Source organism: Harpia harpyja, chromosome 18, assembly GCF_026419915.1.
Source record: "Harpia harpyja isolate bHarHar1 chromosome 18, bHarHar1 primary haplotype, whole genome shotgun sequence".
Taxonomy (NCBI): domain Eukaryota; kingdom Metazoa; phylum Chordata; class Aves; order Accipitriformes; family Accipitridae; genus Harpia; species Harpia harpyja.
In genome coordinates, this window is record NC_068957.1 from 17,922,812 (window position 1) to 17,944,322 (window position 21,511).

At 40.6% G+C, this 21,511-nt stretch overlaps 1 protein-coding gene across 2 annotated transcripts; it reads left to right on the top strand.

The window, feature by feature from the left end:
• ADGRG4 (adhesion G protein-coupled receptor G4) lies at positions 1–20,895 on the top strand. 2 transcript variants are annotated; one of them, XM_052813497.1, is made up of 16 exons: positions 1–337; positions 1,250–1,382; positions 1,895–2,013; positions 3,058–3,268; positions 5,673–5,838; positions 5,963–6,112; positions 6,957–7,079; positions 8,807–8,852; positions 9,726–9,829; positions 11,232–11,353; positions 12,199–12,467; positions 13,681–13,774; positions 14,815–15,104; positions 15,656–15,757; positions 17,196–17,357; positions 18,018–20,895. In XM_052813497.1, exons 1-16 carry the CDS (start codon positions 157–159, stop codon positions 18,140–18,142), a joined length of 2,397 nt encoding a protein of 798 aa, XP_052669457.1. In that variant the 5' UTR covers positions 1–156; the 3' UTR covers positions 18,143–20,895. The 2 variants fall into 2 exon arrangements, with proteins under 2 accessions (XP_052669457.1, XP_052669458.1); XM_052813498.1 differs by lacking the exons at positions 5,963–6,112; positions 6,957–7,079.
• The last annotated feature ends 616 nt before the right edge of the window (positions 20,896–21,511 follow it).

Sequence of the window (21,511 nt, forward strand, 5' to 3'; positions counted from 1 at the left end):
AGGTACTAGTGTACATACGCAGTGCCATTTGGTGACATTTGCCATAGAACTGCACCTACGGTCAACAAAATACATACATAAATTCTCCAACTCAATATAATTTTTTGGGTTACTCCTTAAATTTGTAGCCACTTATAATTGTGAAATGTTACTAATATGGTAGCCTTGTTTGTGTATTATATTTCTAGCTATGTCTGCAAGGCCATTATAAAGGCCATATCACTTGAAATACAAGAAGTGCTGAGTCTCAAGATCAAACAGTTATTGAATGATACTTACAAAGAGGGACCATTATCCTTATACGTGAAGCCTGAAGATGTGGCTGTCAAGCCAATAGGTAATACTTCATGAAAACCTCATTGGAAATCACATGCTCCGTAATTCTGGCTACAAGTGGTTTGTCAAATTTAAATTTTGTGGAGAGGTTAGTCTAGAAAACATCCTTACAAGTAGCCAGACTGACCTCATCTGATGCACAAGCTGTAGAACATCATGCAATGGGAGCAAGATCAAAAACTTGGGTTCCAGACAAATGGAGATAAGCTAGAATGGAATCCTGGTGCCAAGGCAGGTCTGAGCACCTTTGCAATGAAGGCAAGGTCAGGCTGATGCAGCTGCAAATCCAGGAGCCCCTGCTCATAGTCAGTGCCCCAGAGCCTCACTATTGAGGGAGACCGGAGCCAAACACCAAAACCAAACCCATTGCCGACATTTGCTTAATGCCAGTGCATATTGGATCAAGCCTCACATGGCGAATAATCTCTTTGTTGGTTTGGTTACAATCTCTATCGCTCCTTAAAATACAGAAGTAAGCCAGAGATAAGAGCTACCAGACTGTACCTGAAATTCAAAACCACATTTTATACTTACGAAAGATCAGCTGCAGACAATAAAACCACAAGCCTGGAGGAAAGACATTGATGGGATAATGAGGAGCAGTGTGAAAGCACCTTCAGATAGATTAGAGAAACCTGCAGGATATACTGTTGTTAAATATAGTCTGTGATGCTGGGAAACTAACACTTTACCTGAGAACTGACCATGTCAAACAAAAGAGAAAAAGACTGTAGAAGAACAGATGAAGTATTTAAGCAAAACGTTTTCTTGCAGCCAGTAAACTTGTAAAATTTACAGCTCATTCCCATCGGGAAAGGAGGTCCAGAGAACTGCTGGATCCATGGGTATCAGGGCAGGTCGTCTTTTCAACTACTAAATCTTTTTAAAGAGCTTTTTTGTATTTCTTCCTCAGCACTAATGGATTGTCCAGAAAGCTTTTCACACACAAGAGACAAGGGGAATTATTCCTGGCCGCGAACAAGTCCAGCTACCAAAGCAGAGGTCAGCTGCAGGAAAAACTCTCTGCAGTCTGCTCAAAGGAGTTGGTGAGCGATGAGATCATCTCATTTTGGGTCTTGCATGGGAAACAGGAGGGAGCGCCGGGCTTTGTGTGATGGGGAACCAGACGGTAGTCTGTCATGGCACCCAGCAGTGCCGTGCCAAGGAAGATGCAAAGTATACAGGGCCAGTCCAGCACGGGCTGCAGGAAAAGGGAGTGTTGCATCACTTCCATCACCTGCAGCAAGTGCAAGCCAGCAGAGTAGGAAGCTGACTTTCTGCTTGAGCAGGGAGGGGAAACAGATGCACGGTAGCATTTTGTGCCATCCATTCATGGCACTCTGCCCTCCAGTTCCTCCAGATGCATTTCAAATTGCTCTGGCATTTGGGCTCTGCTCCCACTCTGCTAAATGAGTGCTAAGTCAGATCTCACTTGCAAGTCAGTTTTCAAAATTGGGCTAATTAATTACATTCTTAGCTACTTAAATGGGAAATATAGGGGAACATCAATTATTATATATTTTTTCTTGTAACAATGTACACTGTTTTCATTTTTCAGTGCAATTAATATTGAACTTGAGCAAGCTTTCTGGGAGAAACCAAATATAACTGAATGTAAATTACTGGAAGAACTTCCAAATAATATTTTAGACCTCCATGATATCACGATAACAGAAGGTAAGGCACCAGATACTTCAGTGACACGCAAATCAAAGTAAAAATGGTTATACTCAGATAATGCTTATGTTGGACATCTGAAGAACGGAAGCAACAAGGTTGCTTTAAGTGCATCCTACTCACCTGGTCACCTTAAAGTGTTTTTAATGCAGATGAATTTTGAAGGTGCTTAAAAATTCTCTAGCTATCACTTTGAAGACTTGTCTCAAATCCTACACTTAGATTTAGAACTAAGTAAATAACCAATGAATAATGTAACAGGTTTTGCCTGTCTATACTCTGTTACCACATCAAAGTAGTTCATAATATCTCATACAAAGAAGCACAAATCAGTGTATGGAATTGAAAAGTTTGTGCTGTAATTCATGTAAGCTATAAGGTGACCTTTACCACCTGTTTATATCTTTTTTAAGCTATGCCAAATGGTGCAAGTTGTTTGAATGGTGAACAAAACCAATACTATAGCTTATCCACCTACTCAGCAGTGGCATCAAATAATAGATCATTGAAAGATATCTGCAGTTGCATACAGTCTGTCTGAGTCCCAGGGTGTAAAACTCTGCTTCTATAAAAAAATTATAGAAGGATGATGAGATGATGAATGGCAAATACAACTTTTCAAACTATACCATTCACAATTTGCTTTTGCTGCTATAGCAGTTACGCAGCATTTGGGGAGAGGGGCGGATCTTGTGTAATTTTGAACTCAAATGCTTGTAAATGTGACCAAAGTTAAAACTAAGTATTATTTACAGATGATCTTTATAATACAAAAGCAAGTGATAATATTCTTATGAAAAGTACAGTGTTTTCTTCCTTTAAATTACAACCTGAGATACCCAGATTTTACTTTGAAGTTTTTGTGAGTTTCATTGACAAGTTGAGGGCTTATTGACTTATTCTTGGGACATAGCTTTGTAATAGATCAGAAGCATTATGACCATACGGAAAGAAAGAAGCAGCAGACTAACTCCTTGCTTTAACATAGACACACGTAGCTATATAGCTATGCCACATAAATCATCTGTACTTTCTTTTTTTCAGAGAATGCACAAGATGTTGTACAGCATATTTTATACCTCTTGCCAGATGCAACGCTGCATATGGAAGAATTAGAAATCATTGCAAGTAAAATTTCTGATATCGTAAGGCTTGCAGATATAAGCACGACACTTGCAGAGACTATATTGTCTATACTAAACTACATTTTGCTGCAAGAAATAGAAGATGAGAACATTAGAAAACTGACCAATAGGTAAGTAAGATAACTTGCCCAGAAGTGGCTTCCTAAGCTAAAATGGCACCATGGAATAATTCATTCAGTCTATTAAAATACGACCACAAGGGTTAGCAATTTCTGTACATGGTTCTTAAGCATGGTTGTGGTTCTTAGCAGTAGAGAATGATTATTGTGTTGTCAAAGGTGTTTTTAGCAGAACCAGTTCTGCAGAAGTCACCATCACAGAGTTCTTTATGAGCATCTCAGCCTGGAGGCAGACCAGGGAGACTGCCTGGCTGCCATCTCATCTCAGAGGTGATCTCCACACTTCACAGCAGTGAGGTCTGTTGGCAGGTCAGCCTGGAGACACGTATCTGTTCCACCAGCACACCAGGCTGGAGTGCTGTACCTGTGCTGATAAAGATTTTTCAAACATAGCTATTCAATGTTAGACTTCAAAATCTACATTTAGGATCCTACGTCCATTATGTGATTCTCACACACACTGAAGTCAAGGTTGCTAGATAACTTTAAAAACATCTCTCTCCTTTGAGATCTTAAAGGTAACTCAACTACCTGTTTTTGAAATGTCTGGCTTCTGTTGCTGAGCAGCGCACTGTTCAGAAAACTACTGCCAGCCTTTACAAAGGCAAATGCAAGTACACAGAGCTTACTCATTTCTGATTTGGGCAAGGCAGCTTACCCACTTCTCACTGCATGGCCTGAACCTCCAAATAGGAAAGATTATTCTACTTTGCACTGGCAAACCCAATGCTAACCAACAGTGTAAGAGATGCGGTGTTCATCGTGTTAAAGTCTTTCAGCATCTCTCATTTTAAAGACTGTGCCTATCTGCAATTTTCTTTCACTTAATGTAAAACAGCATTTTAATAAGAAATATTAAAATAAATATCAAAAGCAAGAAAAATGAACTTTCCACTTAAGTTCTAGGTGGGGCATAGACTACACAACAGCCCAGTTGTTTGTACTGGACAACTACGCATTGCCTTTTCAAAGAAGTCAGGAGTCCGCAAGGAGGAGTAGCCAAAAATAGCTTAGAAAATCTGCTGGAGAGAAAGCACTGAGCATCGTGATCCTTTTGGCTGTATGCTCTCTCTTCAAAGTCTACCGCACTGCAGTGTGTGGAGTGGGGGCTGTGATAGCTGCCAGCACTCAACACCTCTGCCTTCTCAAATAGGCTGTGGGGGTTTTTTAAGTGAAATATCCATTAGTTCGAATTCTCCTCCTGTGAAATGTAAGGTTTCAGGGACAAGGATGATGTTCTAATAGGCCCTGGACTCCTGATCCTTAATGGAGATGGAGTTGGTATATGCAAGTTGTAATAAAAACATCTTTACAATTTTAATGGACAGGAGAATCTTAGGTATTTTAATTTCTCCATAGATCAGACCTCAGAAGAGCATAACCATTGTGATGATTCCTGATGAGTGCTAGCATGATATCCTCACAAGAGCTATTACCCTCCTTCTTTCAGGCCTCGGTAGAAATTTTGGATCCCAGATATTTTGAGGAAGTTGAACTTTGCAGCTCTAGGGCAGCTGTGGCTGAAAGGATCCCATGGGGGTCCTTGTGTGTCTGGGGCCAACAATGCATGAAGATAACACCAGACCAAAGGAGGACAGGAAGGTTTTCCTTTAGTCTGTTGGGGCCAAGCTGTCATACACATTTTCAATAGAGTATTATCCCTTCTAGCATACTGCTGAATAGCCTTAAGGGTGGCTAAACAAGATGTGGAGCCGTCTCTGACTCTTTTAATACCCATGAGCATTAAACAACCCTGATTTGCTGCTTCCTTTGGATTCCAGCCTCTTCTCTCTACTTAGAAAAAAAACCTACTGAGAGCAGGGCCCAGAAAGCCTGTGAAATCTCCATCCCCAGAGATATTCAGAGCTTTACTGGACAAGATCCTCAGCAACTGACCTACTGCTAAAGTATGCCCTGCCTGAGGGAGGTGGGGAGTTGGAGGACAGACCTCCAGAGGTCCTTTGCAGACTAAATTATTCTGGCTGTAATATTTCACTTGAGGGTACAATTAGATGATTGCAAATAATTAAATTAGCAGGTTTTATGAGTTACTGCCTTCCAGATGAAATGTAGTATTTGACTGGGTGTGAGTTTTCACTCAGGTCTTCCCAGAATCACCTTGTGTTGTCCCCGCGGGAGGGTATCTTCCACCTGCCAGACTTTCAGCCTACTGAAAAATGCTAACTCAACTGCTTGCCATCACCTGACCCTGTGCCAGACAAAATGCCATCTATGCCAAAATGGACCCATTCTGCTCTAGTGATTGCTCCTTGTGATCATAAATCAGAGCAGAGGTTTTTAGCTGATTGTCTCCTGGATGTATATTATGAAGCCAGGAGAACATTTCAAGAGATGTATCTTTTTTTTTTTTTCCTTGCTGTTGCTCTTGGTAAAGTATCCTGAAGACAACTGAGGAGATAGGCTATAAGGTGACTTACGCAGAAAGAAATACGTCGGTCATAACCACTTCCTTGGCTTTGTTGGTGATGCGTCCAGATCCCAGCGTGTTTGGAGGACTGGCCTTTGGCATTACCTCCTACGACAGAGGTGTGGATCTCAAGGTGAGAGCGAAGTATCACCTCAGGGACCACTGACTAAACCAGACAATCCTCCTGCTATTTTGGACCGTTGTGTATTTGACCTGAAGGAAGGCAGCTCTGAGCATGTCATCTCTCTCTCCTGCAGATCAATGTTCAAGAAAACCCTTTCGAAAAGGCCTTGGCCTCAGTGTTTTTGCCAAAATCACTTAAGAAATTCCTAGGGATCGAGCACTCTGACCCAGACAAGCATTCGAAGATCCAGTTTAAGTTTTTTGGCACTACTTCACTCTTTGCGGTAACTACGACTCCTAACAAACGCTAACACGGCAGTAATTGGTTCAGCTGTTCTTAGTGCGTACGAAAGAAAAATCCCAATAGCGTCATCTGTTCTGGGCACATTTACCATCAGACTAATGGAGCACTAAGAAATGTGCAGGGAAAATGCACCCAGGCAGCAAAACCTTCTCTGTAGCAATGATGCTGTGGGAGGTGTCTGTAGACCTTAGACTTTTTGTTCATTTTCTGTAGCTGATGTTATTCTAATACTTTTGTTCTGTAGGAAAAGAACATAGCCTAATCTTCCTCTGATAGTAAGCTCTTGCTTAAGGAACATGCATAGTACATGTCAAATATAATGAAAATAATTTCAAGATTTATGTCTCCATTAAAACAACAGCAGCACTGATACACAGCATTTAGGACTATTCTAGTACTTGCTATGTTTTCTTAACTCGGGGAGGAGGTGGGTGAGTGTAATTTACAAAGGAGATATTTCTTTTGGTATGATGGAGCGTACAGTGTGCTGAGCAATGCTTTTCACACAGAAGAAGCATTCACAATTGTGGCTACTATCTAATGAGCTAAATGATGTACAACTGGCTGTTTTGACGTACTGAAACGATTATACAGCTTTCTCAATCCAGCTGGTGCATCTGAAACTGTTCTGCTTCAGCTGATGTGGAGACTGTCGCTGAATTTACAACTAACTACATTTTCTAATGAAGTAGCAAGTAGCTAAATTACATCAGGCATCCCATGGTGTTTAGCTGATCGCCATTTCCAAGAGATACAATTTAAAAAAAATGGAAGCAGGGAAAAGCTTGGATTTTTTTTTGCGTACATGTATTTTTCCACTGCAGGATGACAGTTTAATGAAGGAGAGGTTGAATACTTACGTTGTGAGTGCCAGCATTGAAAATGCATCAATTCAGAACCTTAATGAGCCTGTGACTATTACTCTTCAGCACATAGACCAAAATACGGTAGGATGTGTTCATTTCATCAGAGACATGTTGAAGTAGAGCCTATTTCACTTACCCTTACAATAAAATGGGAACAGGACATATAAGCTTAAAACATTTTTCTGCCTGACCTCTCTGTGATATATCAACCAAAACATTGACAGACCACACAGATCTCAGTGTTTAATTCCTGTAGGTTAGTAGAGCTTGTGTCTCCACTCTAAATCCATGCTTAGCAGCAAGGAACGTTTTCATTGTTTCTTTGTTTTGATCTGGGCAATTTTTTTCAAGGAATAGTTTATTTGCTAAAAAATGGAGGTTTGGGGTTTGACTGAAATGGTTTGTAGTTTCTCTGAATTCAGCAAATTGTTTTAGTCACCAAAAGGGGTAAATTTCAAAAAAAATGAAAACATTGCATAGATGGTTTCAAAATTAATTTGCTTTGTTTTGTTTCAAAATTATGTTTCAAAACTAAAATCTATCTTAAATTACTTTTGATGGGCATGGGTCAAGCTTGTTGACTGGGTTCCACCTTAAGATTTTTGTATTGCAACTGTTTATGGTCCAGCCTCCACATAAATATATTGCAAACCCAGGGCAGAACAAAATAATTCAATAAGATGAATTTGATTAAAGTTTAAGTTAATGAGAGCTTGAAAATGCTGCTTTTACGACAATATGCTCTTTCCATTCAGTTCTAGCAAATAATATCTACCCAGAAATTTCATCTAGATAACCCCTCTCTTCTATCATTTTTACTCCACCAGGCCATCTGGCACCTCTCAGATTTTTTTCCTTGACCTTTTGAAAATATCCTAATTAAATATTTAATGAGATATCATCCTAACCTTCATCTTTGGCTCTCTGCCTAATTATATTTGACAGTCTACAGATCACATGTCTTAACAGCTTATCTGTTCGTGTGGCTTCCTGTATACTCTGTGCTTTATTAAACTTCATTAATAATAAAAGAAAATGAATCTGTGCCTTGGGAAAGTTTGCTGCAGCATTATGAGTAATAAACTAGAACGTCCCCAAGGGAAAACATTGCATTGAATACTCATTTAAATCTGTTCAGCTGTTTGCAATATGCAGGCAAGCTTTATTTTCTCTTAGGTGTCTTCCCTGCCTGGTTTCAGAGACAGTGGAAACACTGAAATTCTAAACCAAAGTTTTTCTTGCGTTGAGAATTTTTTTTTTTTTTATTGTACAAAATCTCAGGTTGTTATTCTAGGTCTTAGTCATAACTTTTGAATTTCACCAGTAATTCAGTATGACATCTCAGATACCACATGAAGCTAATGAGATCAGACACAGGAATCAGTCTAAGCTGGAGAACTTGTCAGATTTTCTGCTGTCCTTAAAAGACAATACACGGTACAGAAAGACTGGGAAAACTGGGAAAATCACCGACTCCCAGCATTTCCCTTGGTAAAGGGGAAGGCGAAACTTGGGACCCTCGGCTGGTTTTCAGTGCCATGGATGAGATGGCCGATATTCCAGCTGCTTTCCAGTGACCAAGTGTCCAACTGCTCCTGAACTGCTGGCATCTCCCGTGACCTACAGACCCTCTGCAGCACCACCATGCAAATAGTCGCAGAGATCAGTGGGCTTTCAGCACAGAGGAAATCAAATCAAACTGCCGTAGTTATAAACCCTGATTACAGGCAAGACGCACCGTCTGCAAGTGCAGGCGGTGTACAGACGTACTGAATAAATGTCACAGCCTCCTTTTTCTCTGCTTTCAGGGTAATGCAGCCGTGCACTGCGTCTTTTGGGACTTTTGGAAGAACAGTAAGTGTTATTTACAGAGCTGCCACGCTTGCTTTGTCACCAGCCCCACAGAGCCTTTGGCTCCTTGACATTGTAGCTTGAAACTTTGAGGCTGTCCTGTTGAGTCTGTTGCTGGTTTCCATGGACATTGATACCTTAGTAATCAGTGTTATTACCAGGGGATACGTGTTCAGCATTGTGCAATGGTGCATCTACTTGAATAAGAAGACAGTCTAAGAAAAAAGCAGAAATGCAATGAAACGTCAGATGACTTCTCACAGTTACTTCATGGAAGTCAGCGGGGGCTTTGCTGTGGTCAGGTCTTGAATATGGCTCAGAAAGTCAACAGACACAGAAAGAGAAGTGTGTATTGGGTTAACTCAGAATGCGTGGGAGAGGTTTCTCTCTGCAATTATTGGTGTTAGAATATATATATATTTTTAAATTGGAAGATTAGCTTCTGAATATGTCATACATGCCACATAAATACGGTCATAAATTTAATCTTACCAGGGAAGATCTGGCTTTTTCAACGCTACACTCTGCCTAAACAAATCGTCTGCCCTGTAAATATTTCTTGCCTTCTGTGTTTCCACAGCCTGCAGTGTAATCTAGCCCAGCGCACTTTCCTTACCTTCCTGCTTTCTCTGTGTGCAGGCATATAAATGACTTTAAATATTTCTTCATTCCACCAAAGGCTTTCATCCAAGTTTTGAGGTTCTCAGGCAACTATATAAGATGTGTTCCTGTGTGAAATCTCACTTGTGTGCTGCTAAATGACCCTGCAATCTGTACTAACTTGAGCTCATATTCACACATTCTGCGTGCTGCGGAGCTATAAATGACTGAGCATGACTAACTCTGCTTAAAAATCCCTTTTTCTCTATTACACAGATGGACTGGGTGGTTGGAATACATCGGGGTGTGAAATGGAATATACAGATATGAATTACACAATCTGTTTTTGTAACCATCTTACCCATTTTGGAGTGCTACTGGTAAGTACTCCGTGAATCATCTCCAAAAAAGTCTCGTGGCACTAAACAAAGTCATCGCTAGTTTTGGGGAGAGATGGGAGATTCATATCTATACAACCTGTTAGATATCTGCAATTTTGCCAAAATCACTAATAACAAACAAACCAGTTATAATAATTTTTATGGTATAAAGTCCTCTAAATGTCACTTGCTTCAAGGCAAATTCATTTTACAGATGTAGTTTGTACTTCTTTGCAATGTAACTTAATCAACGTTAATGTATTATTTGCTGCTTTGTAAGTACCGTGTTAAATTTACTACCTGCCAGTGGCAACTAATGACATCACATCTTTCTGAAAGTTTTATCTACGCTCCGTCAGAAAGGGAAGTTTAATATAAATAGGGGAGATGTCATTAACTATTGTCTCTTATTTCTCTGCAATATAGAGAACACTGCCTCTAAAGCTGAATGTCAAAAAATGAGATTACTGCTTGAGAATGGGCTGCAACAAATGCGAAGTGTTAGGCATGTTCAAAGCAAACTGAGTAGATTAGAGTTGTCTAATCCCAGTAGGATACAACCCACACGATGGGGTAAGGCCATCCCTTTGCCTTCAGATGCTTGCCCAGCTTCCCCTAGAGGTCAGCATTACCCTGCTCCACCAGAGGCACGCAAGCCCTCCCTGGTAGTAAAAACGTGACTTCCACAGGAATTTCGATGTCACGGATTTCCGACAACTTGCTAAAGTTTCCATTCAAGCAGAGAGAATTCAGTCTGATTTTAAGATCACACCTCTTCTGCACTGCCACTTTAGTAATCAGCACAGTTACAAGATATTTAACAGCACCGTCGATTGTACGTCAGAGATGTAGGTTACCACTCTGAGGTTCGAAGTTTCGCCAAATAGAAGAGACACTGTGGCAGGGAACAACAAAATCCTCTCAATATTACTCCTGGCAGCAGCTGTGGAGAAGCAGGGCCCAGCCTCCCAGCTGATTTTTGCAGAGGGATGGTTTCTGGATGTGGAGGATCCTCCCACGCTCCAAGACATTTAGCAGGTCTGTGCGGTTCCCAAGCGTGGCAGCTGCCATTGAAACAAAGTAGAGTTTCTCCTACAAAGCGAGCTCCCAGTGGAATAATTTTGGCAAGATCCTGGAATCCTCATTGAATTTGTGGTTTCTGAAGTACAGCTTTTCTAGCTTCACAACTTATTACTGGATACTTTAAATACTGCATATTTTTACTAGTTTGGATATTCTGTAGGACTATACAACAAGAAACACATAAAAATATTAATGGAAACCCTCCAAAAGTAGCAGTAAGCAGAGCAGAAATTGATTTCCTTATCAATGTGAAAGCGTGGAAAGCAATTTTCTTTGTCTGTTATGGCAAACAACTGTGATTCTTTATTTTATAACATAGGACTTGTCCCGGACAGAGATAGATACCACACATGATCGTATATTAACTCTGATAAGCTATGCAGGATGTGGTGCTTCTTCCCTTTTTTTGGGTATAACACTGGTGACATATCTAGCACTTGAGTAAGTCTGATCCTTTTTCTTTTATCGCTTTTAATATGTTAGCAATAATGAATTTGCAGCAACTATCAGAATGTTTGTAATATTTCATGCTGTGTTGCATAGGAGGGAAGACTGAGAGCTGACAGTATAAATATTGCTTTATTTTGACCTGCGATTGTGGTGACATAAGGGGGATTCAAATACTCATGCTTCAACACAAGCACTAGTCTGAACTGTTCAGCAACTTCTATATTCCTAAATTTCTGTCATTTCATAGATTTACCCATGGACATGGGTAAGATATCATGTCAAGAATCTGGAATATTCCCTGTATATAGACTATACATTGGATTATATCAGCAGCCTGGAATATTCCCTGTATATAGACTATACGGTGGATGATATCGACAGTAAAATAGGGAAACTTTTCTCTTCTCTTGCTCTTGGTCTTTCTGGTGTTGTCCTTTTGGATAGGTTTCGTTTCATACTGTATGTGCCAGTAGCTCCTGGCACGATGGGGCCCTAGACTTAGGTAACTGTGGGTGCTTTCATAATCCAGTAATATTGCAATAACAGTAATATTGGATGCAGTAGTAAAAAGATGATGTTAAGTTTGTCTCCTCTCCACCAGGTGAGAAAAACTTAGCAGATCTCCATGTATATAGAAGCTCTGCTTTTTCAGGCTGCGAGATCTGCTTCAAAACCACACTAGTGATGTGATGTAAAACACTAATGTAGACACAACTTATACCACAAGAAGCCAGTTTATAATATGATGAATACACATTTGTGCTACTTTGCATTAGTGAATGCACCCAGCACAACTCATGCAATGATAACCTTGTGGACTTTCCCCTTCTTTTTAGAACGCTGCGGAGAGACAACCCTTCAAAAATCCTGCTCAATCTTTGTGCCGCACTGCTGATGCTGAACGTGGTCTTCCTCACCAATTCCTGGCTGTCCTCGTTCAACCAGCCAGGTTTCTGTATCACTGTGGCCGTGCTCCTTCACTGTTTCCTTCTTGCAGCTTTCACGTGGATGTGCCTGGAGTCTGTTCACTTCTACCTGGCTCTTGTCAAAGTTTTCAATATTTATGTCCCAAAGTACATCCTAAAATGCTGTATTGCTGGCTGGGGTAAGCAAGCAATTTCTTCTCCAATTCTGTGCTTGTAAACTTCTCTAAGATAGGGGCATATCTGCAAAAGTGAGTTAGGACACTGAGCTAGTAGAAATGTGGTGTACACCCTGAGCCGTAAGGATAGATTTCTTCCCACGGGCAGGTTTAGCTTAAGTTTCTTCTGCCCAGGGAGACATTAGCAGAAAGTGCCTCTTGCTCCCTGCGCAGTCATATGCAATGAATGGCAAAAGTGGGCGTACGGAACTGCTTTCCCTACCCCTCCTGCTCTTTACAGGAATGATTTATCATGGTACCCCACGTCGGTGGATGTGCCTGAGGAAGTATGAGCTGCCCACAGCTTTCACCCCTGCATTGGTGATGCTCAGAGGTGATTTTGATCTCCTTCTCCAGGCCTCTTGTCCTTACCTGCCATTCTGTGCACGATTCCCCTGCGGGGGGTGGATTTGGCTTTCATTCATAGCTCTCCTCAGGCAAGTTCACCTTTCCTCCAAGCACTGAGCATCACACTTGTTTGGGAGAAACATGACAAAAAGGACCCAAAATGCTGGCTCAGCTGTTAGAAAAGGTGTTACCACAGGCACTGATCCAGAGCAGAATTTGGTCTATATTTTTTGGGTCGCCATTAGATGCTGTTTTAAAGGGGTTTTTTAGGCTTTTGAATAGCATGCAGCATATCACCTTAGATCTGATGTCGCACTTAATTGTTCTCAGGGGCAGCCATCCATGATGGTGGTGTTGGCAGCAGCCGTTCTCAACAGAAAAGCCAGAACTGAAAGAAATATGGGAAATGGGGAATGAGTAGAAGGGAAGACTGATAAAACACTGTCTGGAAAACGTCTGTCTCTATCAGATCTTACCACAAAATGCTGTGGTCTGCTTGTCTTTTGACACTCTGCTTTTTGTAATAATCAGTTGGGTTTATTTTACCAGATTGGATCCCTTCTGGAGATGTTTGAACACTCACAAACATTTTGCAAACACAGATATTTTTATGCCTACTCATCTGTAATTTACATAAATAAGGAGATTAAACCTGCTATGCCACACATTTAATTATCCTCATTTCAGAAGAGCTTTAGGGGTAGAGTTTGATCCTAAGCTGTACATGTCTGCTGTAATTACTCATCAGAGGTTATCTGACATCTTTCCATATTCTCCATTTTTTTCTTTTTGATCTAAATATTTCTTTTTCTTTTGCCTTCCGTATTAGGAATACCAGCTATTGTAATTACTATTGTGCTTATTATAAATAAAGACTTCTATGGCAATGGATCACATTCTGAGAGCAATCCCTTCAGCAATTTGTAAGTATAATACTTTGAGCTTTTCAATGGTCACCAGAGTATACTAAAGATACAAGAAATAATGTGAAGGCAACTTCTCTCTTGCTTTTGCCTTTCCTCCCCCATCTTTTAGTGGTTCTGGTTCATTGGATCATTTTGGATATATGGCTACTACATGGAGTAACTCTCACATCAGTGGACTGGGCTTGAGGACAGGAAGGGCTTCTGCCAGTCAACTCCATTTTTACTTTCTGGAAAATCTCTTTCTTTTCTAACTCAGTCTGATGGGACATTTGTATATGCTCCTGCATGTTCTAGATTTCTGGTAAAACCTAAAGGCAGAGTAATTGCTCTAGCATTTTGCACGTTTGCTTCTGTTTTTTTAATGTCAATTCACATCACTGTCTCTTCATAATTTCAAATTCTTTTATTTAAATCATCTCAACCTCCTCTCTTTTCCAATGGGAAAACACGGCATTCTTTCATCCTTTTTTAAAAGGGTTTTATAGCAAAGAATGCTTCCATTTTTTTTGCCTGTATAGCACGATCTGATCACTTGTTGGTGAAGATTACCTGGAATATTTGAGTTCTATCCCGTTAGAGAGGCAACACACACCCATGACACCTCAGAGGGAAAACTGTTACTTTAGCAAAAAGGCAGTAAAACTCACTAATTTATGTCAGAGGAAAAGCTAACCAGTGCTCATCTCTGTCCTATACTATTATTTTCACTCCTAATTAAGTCACATTTAACTCGGTTTTCCTAAGGCAGTGTGTGTGTGTGCGCGTACACGTTATTAAGTTGTGAAACAATTTTCAGGTTTATCTGAATTTGGCAGAAATATTAAAGTCTCAAAGTTATTGAATTTCTATAACATCCATAAAAAAGGCAAGTGGAGAGATTCTATGAATGTCCTCATTGGGGGAAAGCAATGGGCATTAGGGAATGCCCCCTACTAGGTATCGGAGAACCGTATGGGACATTTATTTTGGAAACCAGGCTTCATTAGTTTCACTGCTCACAAAACTCCTTATTGAATACACACCTCCCTTTCTTGCAGTTGCTGGATTCAGGAGAACATGGTGTTCTACATCTCCGTTGTGGCCTACATCTTCTTAATATTTTTGACGAATACAGCCATGTTCATCACTGTTCTCCTTCAAATCCATGCTGTGAAAACAAGGACACAAAAGAGATCCAGATTCTGGAAAAAGGGTTTTCTTCAAGATCTCAAAAGTGCTTTCAGCTTGATGCTCCTTTTGGGCTTAACTTGGGGCTTTGTCTTTTTTGCCTGGGGAGCAGTGAGGATATTTTTCTTGTATCTCTTCAGCATTTTTAACACCTTGCAAGGTAATTTCTGAATGGAGTACTGCTATAGATACAACAGTTTAGGGCCATGGAATAGAAATAAATTTCTAACATCATGTAATTCAAGCATGGGGGAAGAGAAGTGCTCGTATAGCTTTTGTGTTACAGTGTTTAGCTATTTTAATAGGAAAGCTCCATTGCAGTGGGATGATAGTGTTGTTTAGATAGCATTGCTGTGATAGACATACTATTAAAGACACAAATTTGTGCCTTTGAAACATGGGTCCCAATAAATGCATCTTTTCAGGACCTGGCACAATCCTTTTCATCTGGGCATAAAAATGGTTGATAGACTCTGCAGTGACTTGCAGATTATTCTTATACCAAATCTGCAGAAAGCTCTTCCCATTACCCTTTCATATGCACAAAGGACTCAGTGCAATTCCGGGCCAACCTGATGCTGGCCCAGGGACCACCTCTCTGCCCATATATAACATACTGGTAACTGAGTGGCATACAAAAAGTTTAGAAAAGGGACAGCAGATGGGAGAATCCACCTGAAAACCTGTGAAATTCTCTTCTTACTTCTTCAGGGTTCTTTATCTTTGTGTTTCACTGCCTAATGAAGGAAGAAGTAGTGAAGCAGTGCCGACTACACTTTTGTTGGGGAAGATTTCGTCTGAGTAATTATTCTGGTAAGCATTGAGGGGTTTTGTTTAGCTTGACTCATAAGTCTTCACCTGCTACTGGTGTCATGTTTGCTCCACATTAAGAAATAAGGCTCCCCTCAATAGCCTTTCTGCATTGCATTGGATAATTGTTCTTTAATAGGTCTTTATCTTTTTCCTTTAACTGTTTATATAATATGATGATGGGGTGACAGCATGCAGTAAAAAATGTAGATTTCCAAAAAAGATTTCAGCTTGGTCTCTGATTCTCTTCTCACATGCCATTCAGTGTTCCCTTACATGAGCTATGTTTTTGGTGGCCTTCCAGTCTTCATACAGCTGAGGTTCAGAAATTTATGCAGGATATTGGAGATACTAGTAGCTATTTTTTATGTGCAGGACCTGGGTTTGCTCAGCCTGGGAAGGAGAAGGGAGATGTAATTACTGTCTTCGGCTGTCTGAGGGGTGGTTATAGAGAAGAGACAGACTTCTCGGAGTTGCACAGCAAGAAGAGACGAGGCAATGAACACAAGTCGCAGCTATGGAAATTCCCATTATTTATAAGGAAACATGTTTTTTCACAATGAGGGTAGTTAAATAGGTGACAGTGGCCCAGAAAGGCAGTGGAAAGAGTCTCCCTCCTTGGACAGTCAAAATTCAGCTGGACAGGTGTCTGACCAACCTGATCCAACTCTGGGCAGTAGGTTGGAGTGAAGACCTGCAAGGGTCCCTTCCAACCTAAATTATTCTAAGATTCTGCTATCTACCAGCTCAGCACGAAATAACATGGGCTGTGGCTTATTCTGGGTTACCCCAGTAATGTTGATTTTTCACAGAAGTGTGGAAGAATTTAATAACTTCAGTACCTCTCTGTGTCTATCAAAATTAGTTGACATTATGAATGTGTATAACAAAGGAGAAGCTAAATCAGTTGGTTTAGCCTTTTCAGGAAACCAGACTAAAAATCCTGTACTAACACATATGTCCTGTACACAGTGTTCTTGTGCATTGTGTGCTGCTGAGGAATATGTAGCTTTCCATTTGCAGAGGGGGGATTCAGCAAGAATGCTCTAAGTAGCACATAGAGTATTCTCCCTTGAGCATGAGCCAGCTCAATGCTGTATGATACAATAAGGGTAAGGCTGCCATTCCTCTCCTTTGTGTACCACCCGTCTTCTTCGATATGACCTTATCCAAATTAGTATTACTAGATTGGGTCCCTAAAGGGGAAATAGAGGACTGAATTGCTGGTATCCAGTCCCACCTGCACGAGTGTGACAGAGCTAGTGTAAAAATTAACAGCAGGAATTGTGCATTGTGCTTCACGGAAACCCACGGCTTCACGGCAGGTACAAGGATGGTACAAGAAGCAAGCACAGACGTTTCTCCTCCCTGGTCTCTAGTAGTTTGGGATGTGACACCCGTACAGATTTTTATTCCTGTGCCTTCCACTCTCTGATTTCAGACTGGAGTGGGTCAGGTGCAACTGCTGCATCTACACCAAGGCACTTAAACCACAAATCATCGTCCCAGGCTTTGTGGAGTCTAAATTCTAATGGAACAAGTTCAACTTTCAATGGTTCGGATTTCCTTCCCAGGACTTCTCCGGATATAAATTTTAGGATCGGTAAGAAAAACAGTATGCACTGCATAGACTAGAATGCAGTAGGTTCCATATGGTGACTGTCAAAACCCAAGCAACGGAATTAAATAGGAAACCTTTTACTGCTTTGTCTGTGTCAGACTTCAGTTTGGGGTAAATGGCTACCTTACAGATGGCTTTTGCTGTACTAAAGATAGTAAGAAAGCCCTTAAGATCCTGGTATGGCTCTTCTCCAAAAGGAAGGGAACTCTCTGCTCAGCTTCCACCTTAGGCACTTAAGAGATATTCTAGCCTGGGCCAGCTGGCTCTCATTCTCATGGGACCTACTTCCAGTCAGGGAGCACTACAGTCTATTGCATACATTCCCAAAAGAGCAAAGATCTTGAGGGTTACAGAAAGCCAAACAGGACCTGCTGTGAGCCTGTTTAATCCAGAAGAATCCCAGCAGGAGGTTTTGCCTTCCAAGATGGAGAAATTGTTGCAGACCCCTATTCTGAGAAAGGAATGCCTTTAGAGAAATCGTGACATAAGCACCAAACATTCCTGGTTGTTTTTGGAAACATGCTGATTTCTGTTATCTCCCCAAAGACCTTAAATCAGTGAGTTCTGCATAGACAGGTTTCTTTCTAAATATATTAACCCAAATTATTATAATAGAAAATTTTCCCTAATTCTTTTCCATAGCTGAAGTTCATTACAACCCCAGTGCTGTACCTCCAGAAGATGCTGAGACCAAACATCCTTGTTCACGAAGAATACTACCCATGGATACAGGGCACTATCCACTGAAAGCAAGATTTTTTCATTGATACTGAACTTGTTTTCTTCTGATTATCTAACGATGGTTCTCTTTTGTGGCATGTAGAAATAAACATTGATCTAAATAATCACTTCTAATGTACAATTATCACTCTGAACACAATTATGGAGCTAAAACATCCCATGATTCAACTCACTAGGCTTCAGTGGAGTGGCAGTACTGACCACATAAGGATTTGGTCTCCCTGTGTTTCCAAGATTAGCCCTCACGTTAAACAGAGACTGGAAACATTGTCTTCCTCATCATTAGCCCTTCTCATAGTTTGTCCTCTTTTTTTTCTCTTTACACCCTCTTGCCATACCTCTGCTCCCTTCTTCATCTGATACTTATCCTCAGAACCTAATATGCATAATATTGAGTTTCAAGTCATATTTTTGAGCCTGTTGGCTGACTGTCTCAGGCGTGGATGTCTAGGCTCCTCAGCAAGTATCTTTCATTACTTTTTCTGAGATGGACTTTGATCAACTTATAAATTAAGAAATTGGACTCAGCTTTCCAAGATGTTCCTTTCAGTTGTATGTTTTTATTTTCAGACGTGCTGGCACTGTTGACTTGGATTTAGATCTCTAAAGAGATACACATGTGTGTTTAAATGTTTGAAAATGTTGCCCAGTACCTTCAAATGGAATGTGGAAACAAGAAAAACTTAAATTCCTGCCTCTAATGAGTATCCATGTGTACGATACAGGTTTCAGATTACCTCTCCTACAAAAAAAAAACAAACCAAACAACCAACCCCAGAACAATAGCAGATAAAATCCTGCCATCTTTGGAGGTAGTGATTAAGAAGTTTGTCCTTTAGTAATACTTTGGTGTGAATACAGCAGGAGGTAAACTCCATTTTATAACATCACAAGAGAGACTTAACTTTCCTCTCCTACTAAAGAGGGGCTTTCCTTCAGCAAATGTGTTTGAATTGGTAACTTGCCTGCTCAACCAAATCCTAGTTTCAGTTTTGAATGCCGTTCTCTGTATCATTCAAGTGAAGATTTTTTAATGATTGCTAATATTATAAAATACTAACCTGTACCGATGACAGAGAAGTAAGAAAATATAAAGGAGCGATGTCTTAGAGCTGGTATGTACAATAGCAAATACAAAAGGTTCTTTCATTCTGTGAATAACTCCCACACAGCAATTAGTGGAAAAAGATGAGTATTTCAATATACAGTAGCTACAGCCAGCCTACTTGAAATTAGACAGATCACCTTCACTTCCTTGGCTTTCTGGGAGAAATGTTAGCGTTAAAAACATGCAAACGAGTTCCACCTCGTACCCACTTGTTTCTAACTTGAAATTGCTTTCAATGACAAAGAAATTTAATATAAAATACAGTTAAGTATGTCAGACACTTGAACTATCATCCTCTGCTTGTATTCTTTATTTTCATTAGTAAACTCTTTGTTCCACAATCTGCTGCTGAATACAACTTTTCCCTGCTTTGCAATGAGAAGCAGGACATGATGTGCCATGGTGCTGCGTGCTAAAGCTGTGCCTGACTCCGCTTGCACCCCCAACCCGGCTGCTGCTCACCCCAGGGGGGTCCTGTGAGGGCCAGGAAGGAGCCTGCGGAGGTCTTCGGAGGAACCGGAGCTTTAGTCCTCCTGAGTCCCTTTTATACCAGTTTGTCTCTGCTATGGTATCTGTACGCCTAGGTGGATGGGCAGTCTGACACTGTTTCCTTCTCTACCACCCTGCTTCGACCCCCACTGTCCTCCTTCGTGCAGTAATTCTTTCTGCATACACTTTACAGGACAGAAGGTAATAGGCTTAAATTTAGACTAGGCATTAGGTAACAGTTTCTAATTTTAAGGAATAAGTGGTCTAGAGTGCACATGGAATTGCCATCATTGCAGGTCTTAAAAATACTCATAGTAGTACGACATACCTGCCAGAATTGGTATAAGTAAAGTTGATTTTGCCTTAGGGCAAAGGATGGACTGGAAGAACTGCTGAAAGTCCTCCCAACTCTGTTTTCTATTACTCTAATTTAAAATAAAAAGGCAGCAAAAGAGGATCAATATGAGAGCAACATGAGACTGGCCTTGTCTCCTGCATACTGTAATTGTTTTATTACATACCTGATAAAAGACAAAATGTACCTTGATTTTCTGAAGTTTTTGCTAAATGCCCTTATAACATTATTAAATGATTAGGAGCAGCAAAGATTTGGATAAAAGCTGGACAAGCAGTAAGAATAGTGCTGGAAATCTTAAGACTTCTCAGGCTGCCGAGAAATGGCTGGAAATGCCATTTTTTGGGCAGATCCGTCAGCGTGTTTCCTGCTTCGGAGGTATAACAGTGGGAAGAAGAGCAAGCTGCATGGCACGGAGCGATGTCAGGTCTCCATTCTTGCTATTGATTTTTTTGCTATTCAAAAAGCAAAATTTGGAAGTAAATTTTTAAAAACCTGTCAACTTGCTTATGTAAAATGCAACGCGCTGTTTGTTCTGCAAAGGCGGTTAGCTCACTTCCACTCTCCATCATATGCCTAATGGCTTTTCCAGCTAAACAGTGCATCATTTATGTTTCAAGCATGGCATTGTTTAGGTTGTCAGCCGGAATGAAGATGTATAATTTTCTTTGGGCTGAAATAATATCTTCTGTGCCGGCACCACTACATTTGCTCTTCTCCAACATATCTACGCTGACATTCTGTCACAGAATTGTGCACTGATGGTTTTCACAGGGAGAGGACATGCACAGAGACAAATCTAATAAAAAATTGCTTTGCGCTTCTGATTCACATCCTAATAATTTTAAGTGATGGGAACAGCTTCCACAGCTCTGGCTTGAATGTGACCTGACGGGCAGCGATGCATTACCGATACAAACGCATCCTCCTCCCCACGGTTTTGATTGTATCAGTTGAGTCTGCTCGCTCTCTGAGAAAGCAGCAATCTAAAAGCTCCTTTGATTTCTAAGTCATTCTCATTTACTCCTAGGTTGCTTATTTTTAGTGATACATACACCAGGAAATGCGTGCTCTGTTTTAAACCAATGAAAGAAGGATTTCTGAAAGTATATTTATCTATGAAGACAATTATTTGATGTCAGATCTCAGTGGGTTGTTAACAATCGGTTAGATGATGCAAAAGAAATAAAAAATTATAGTAAAATCACTGCAGCAGCTCTGGTGACTTGGGCAAAACCTTCCCCACTCCCACCTTGCTATTTAGACTGGCACAAAACTTCACCACCCTTTGTACCAGCTAAGTCAGTGGATGGAGATCCAAGGTCTAGACAGCTCACTCAAGGGTCCCTGGAGATTTTTTATGTCTCCGCGTGGACAAGTGGCTAAAGCTGCCTTCTAGCTCAGTGTATGTATAGTGCTTTGAAACCATGTGATAGATAAATA

Coding starts and splice junctions, on each gene's coding strand:
- ADGRG4 (XM_052813497.1), top strand. CDS start 157: ATGGTAGCCTTGTTTGTGTATTATATTTCTAGCTATGTCTGCAAGGCC. Junction 1,383..1,894: donor CAGTCTGCTCAAAGGAGTTG/GTGAGCGATGAG, acceptor TTCATTTTTCAG/TGCAATTAATATTGAACTTG. Junction 12,468..13,680: donor ATGCTGTATTGCTGGCTGGG/GTAAGCAAGCAA, acceptor CTTCCGTATTAG/GAATACCAGCTATTGTAATT.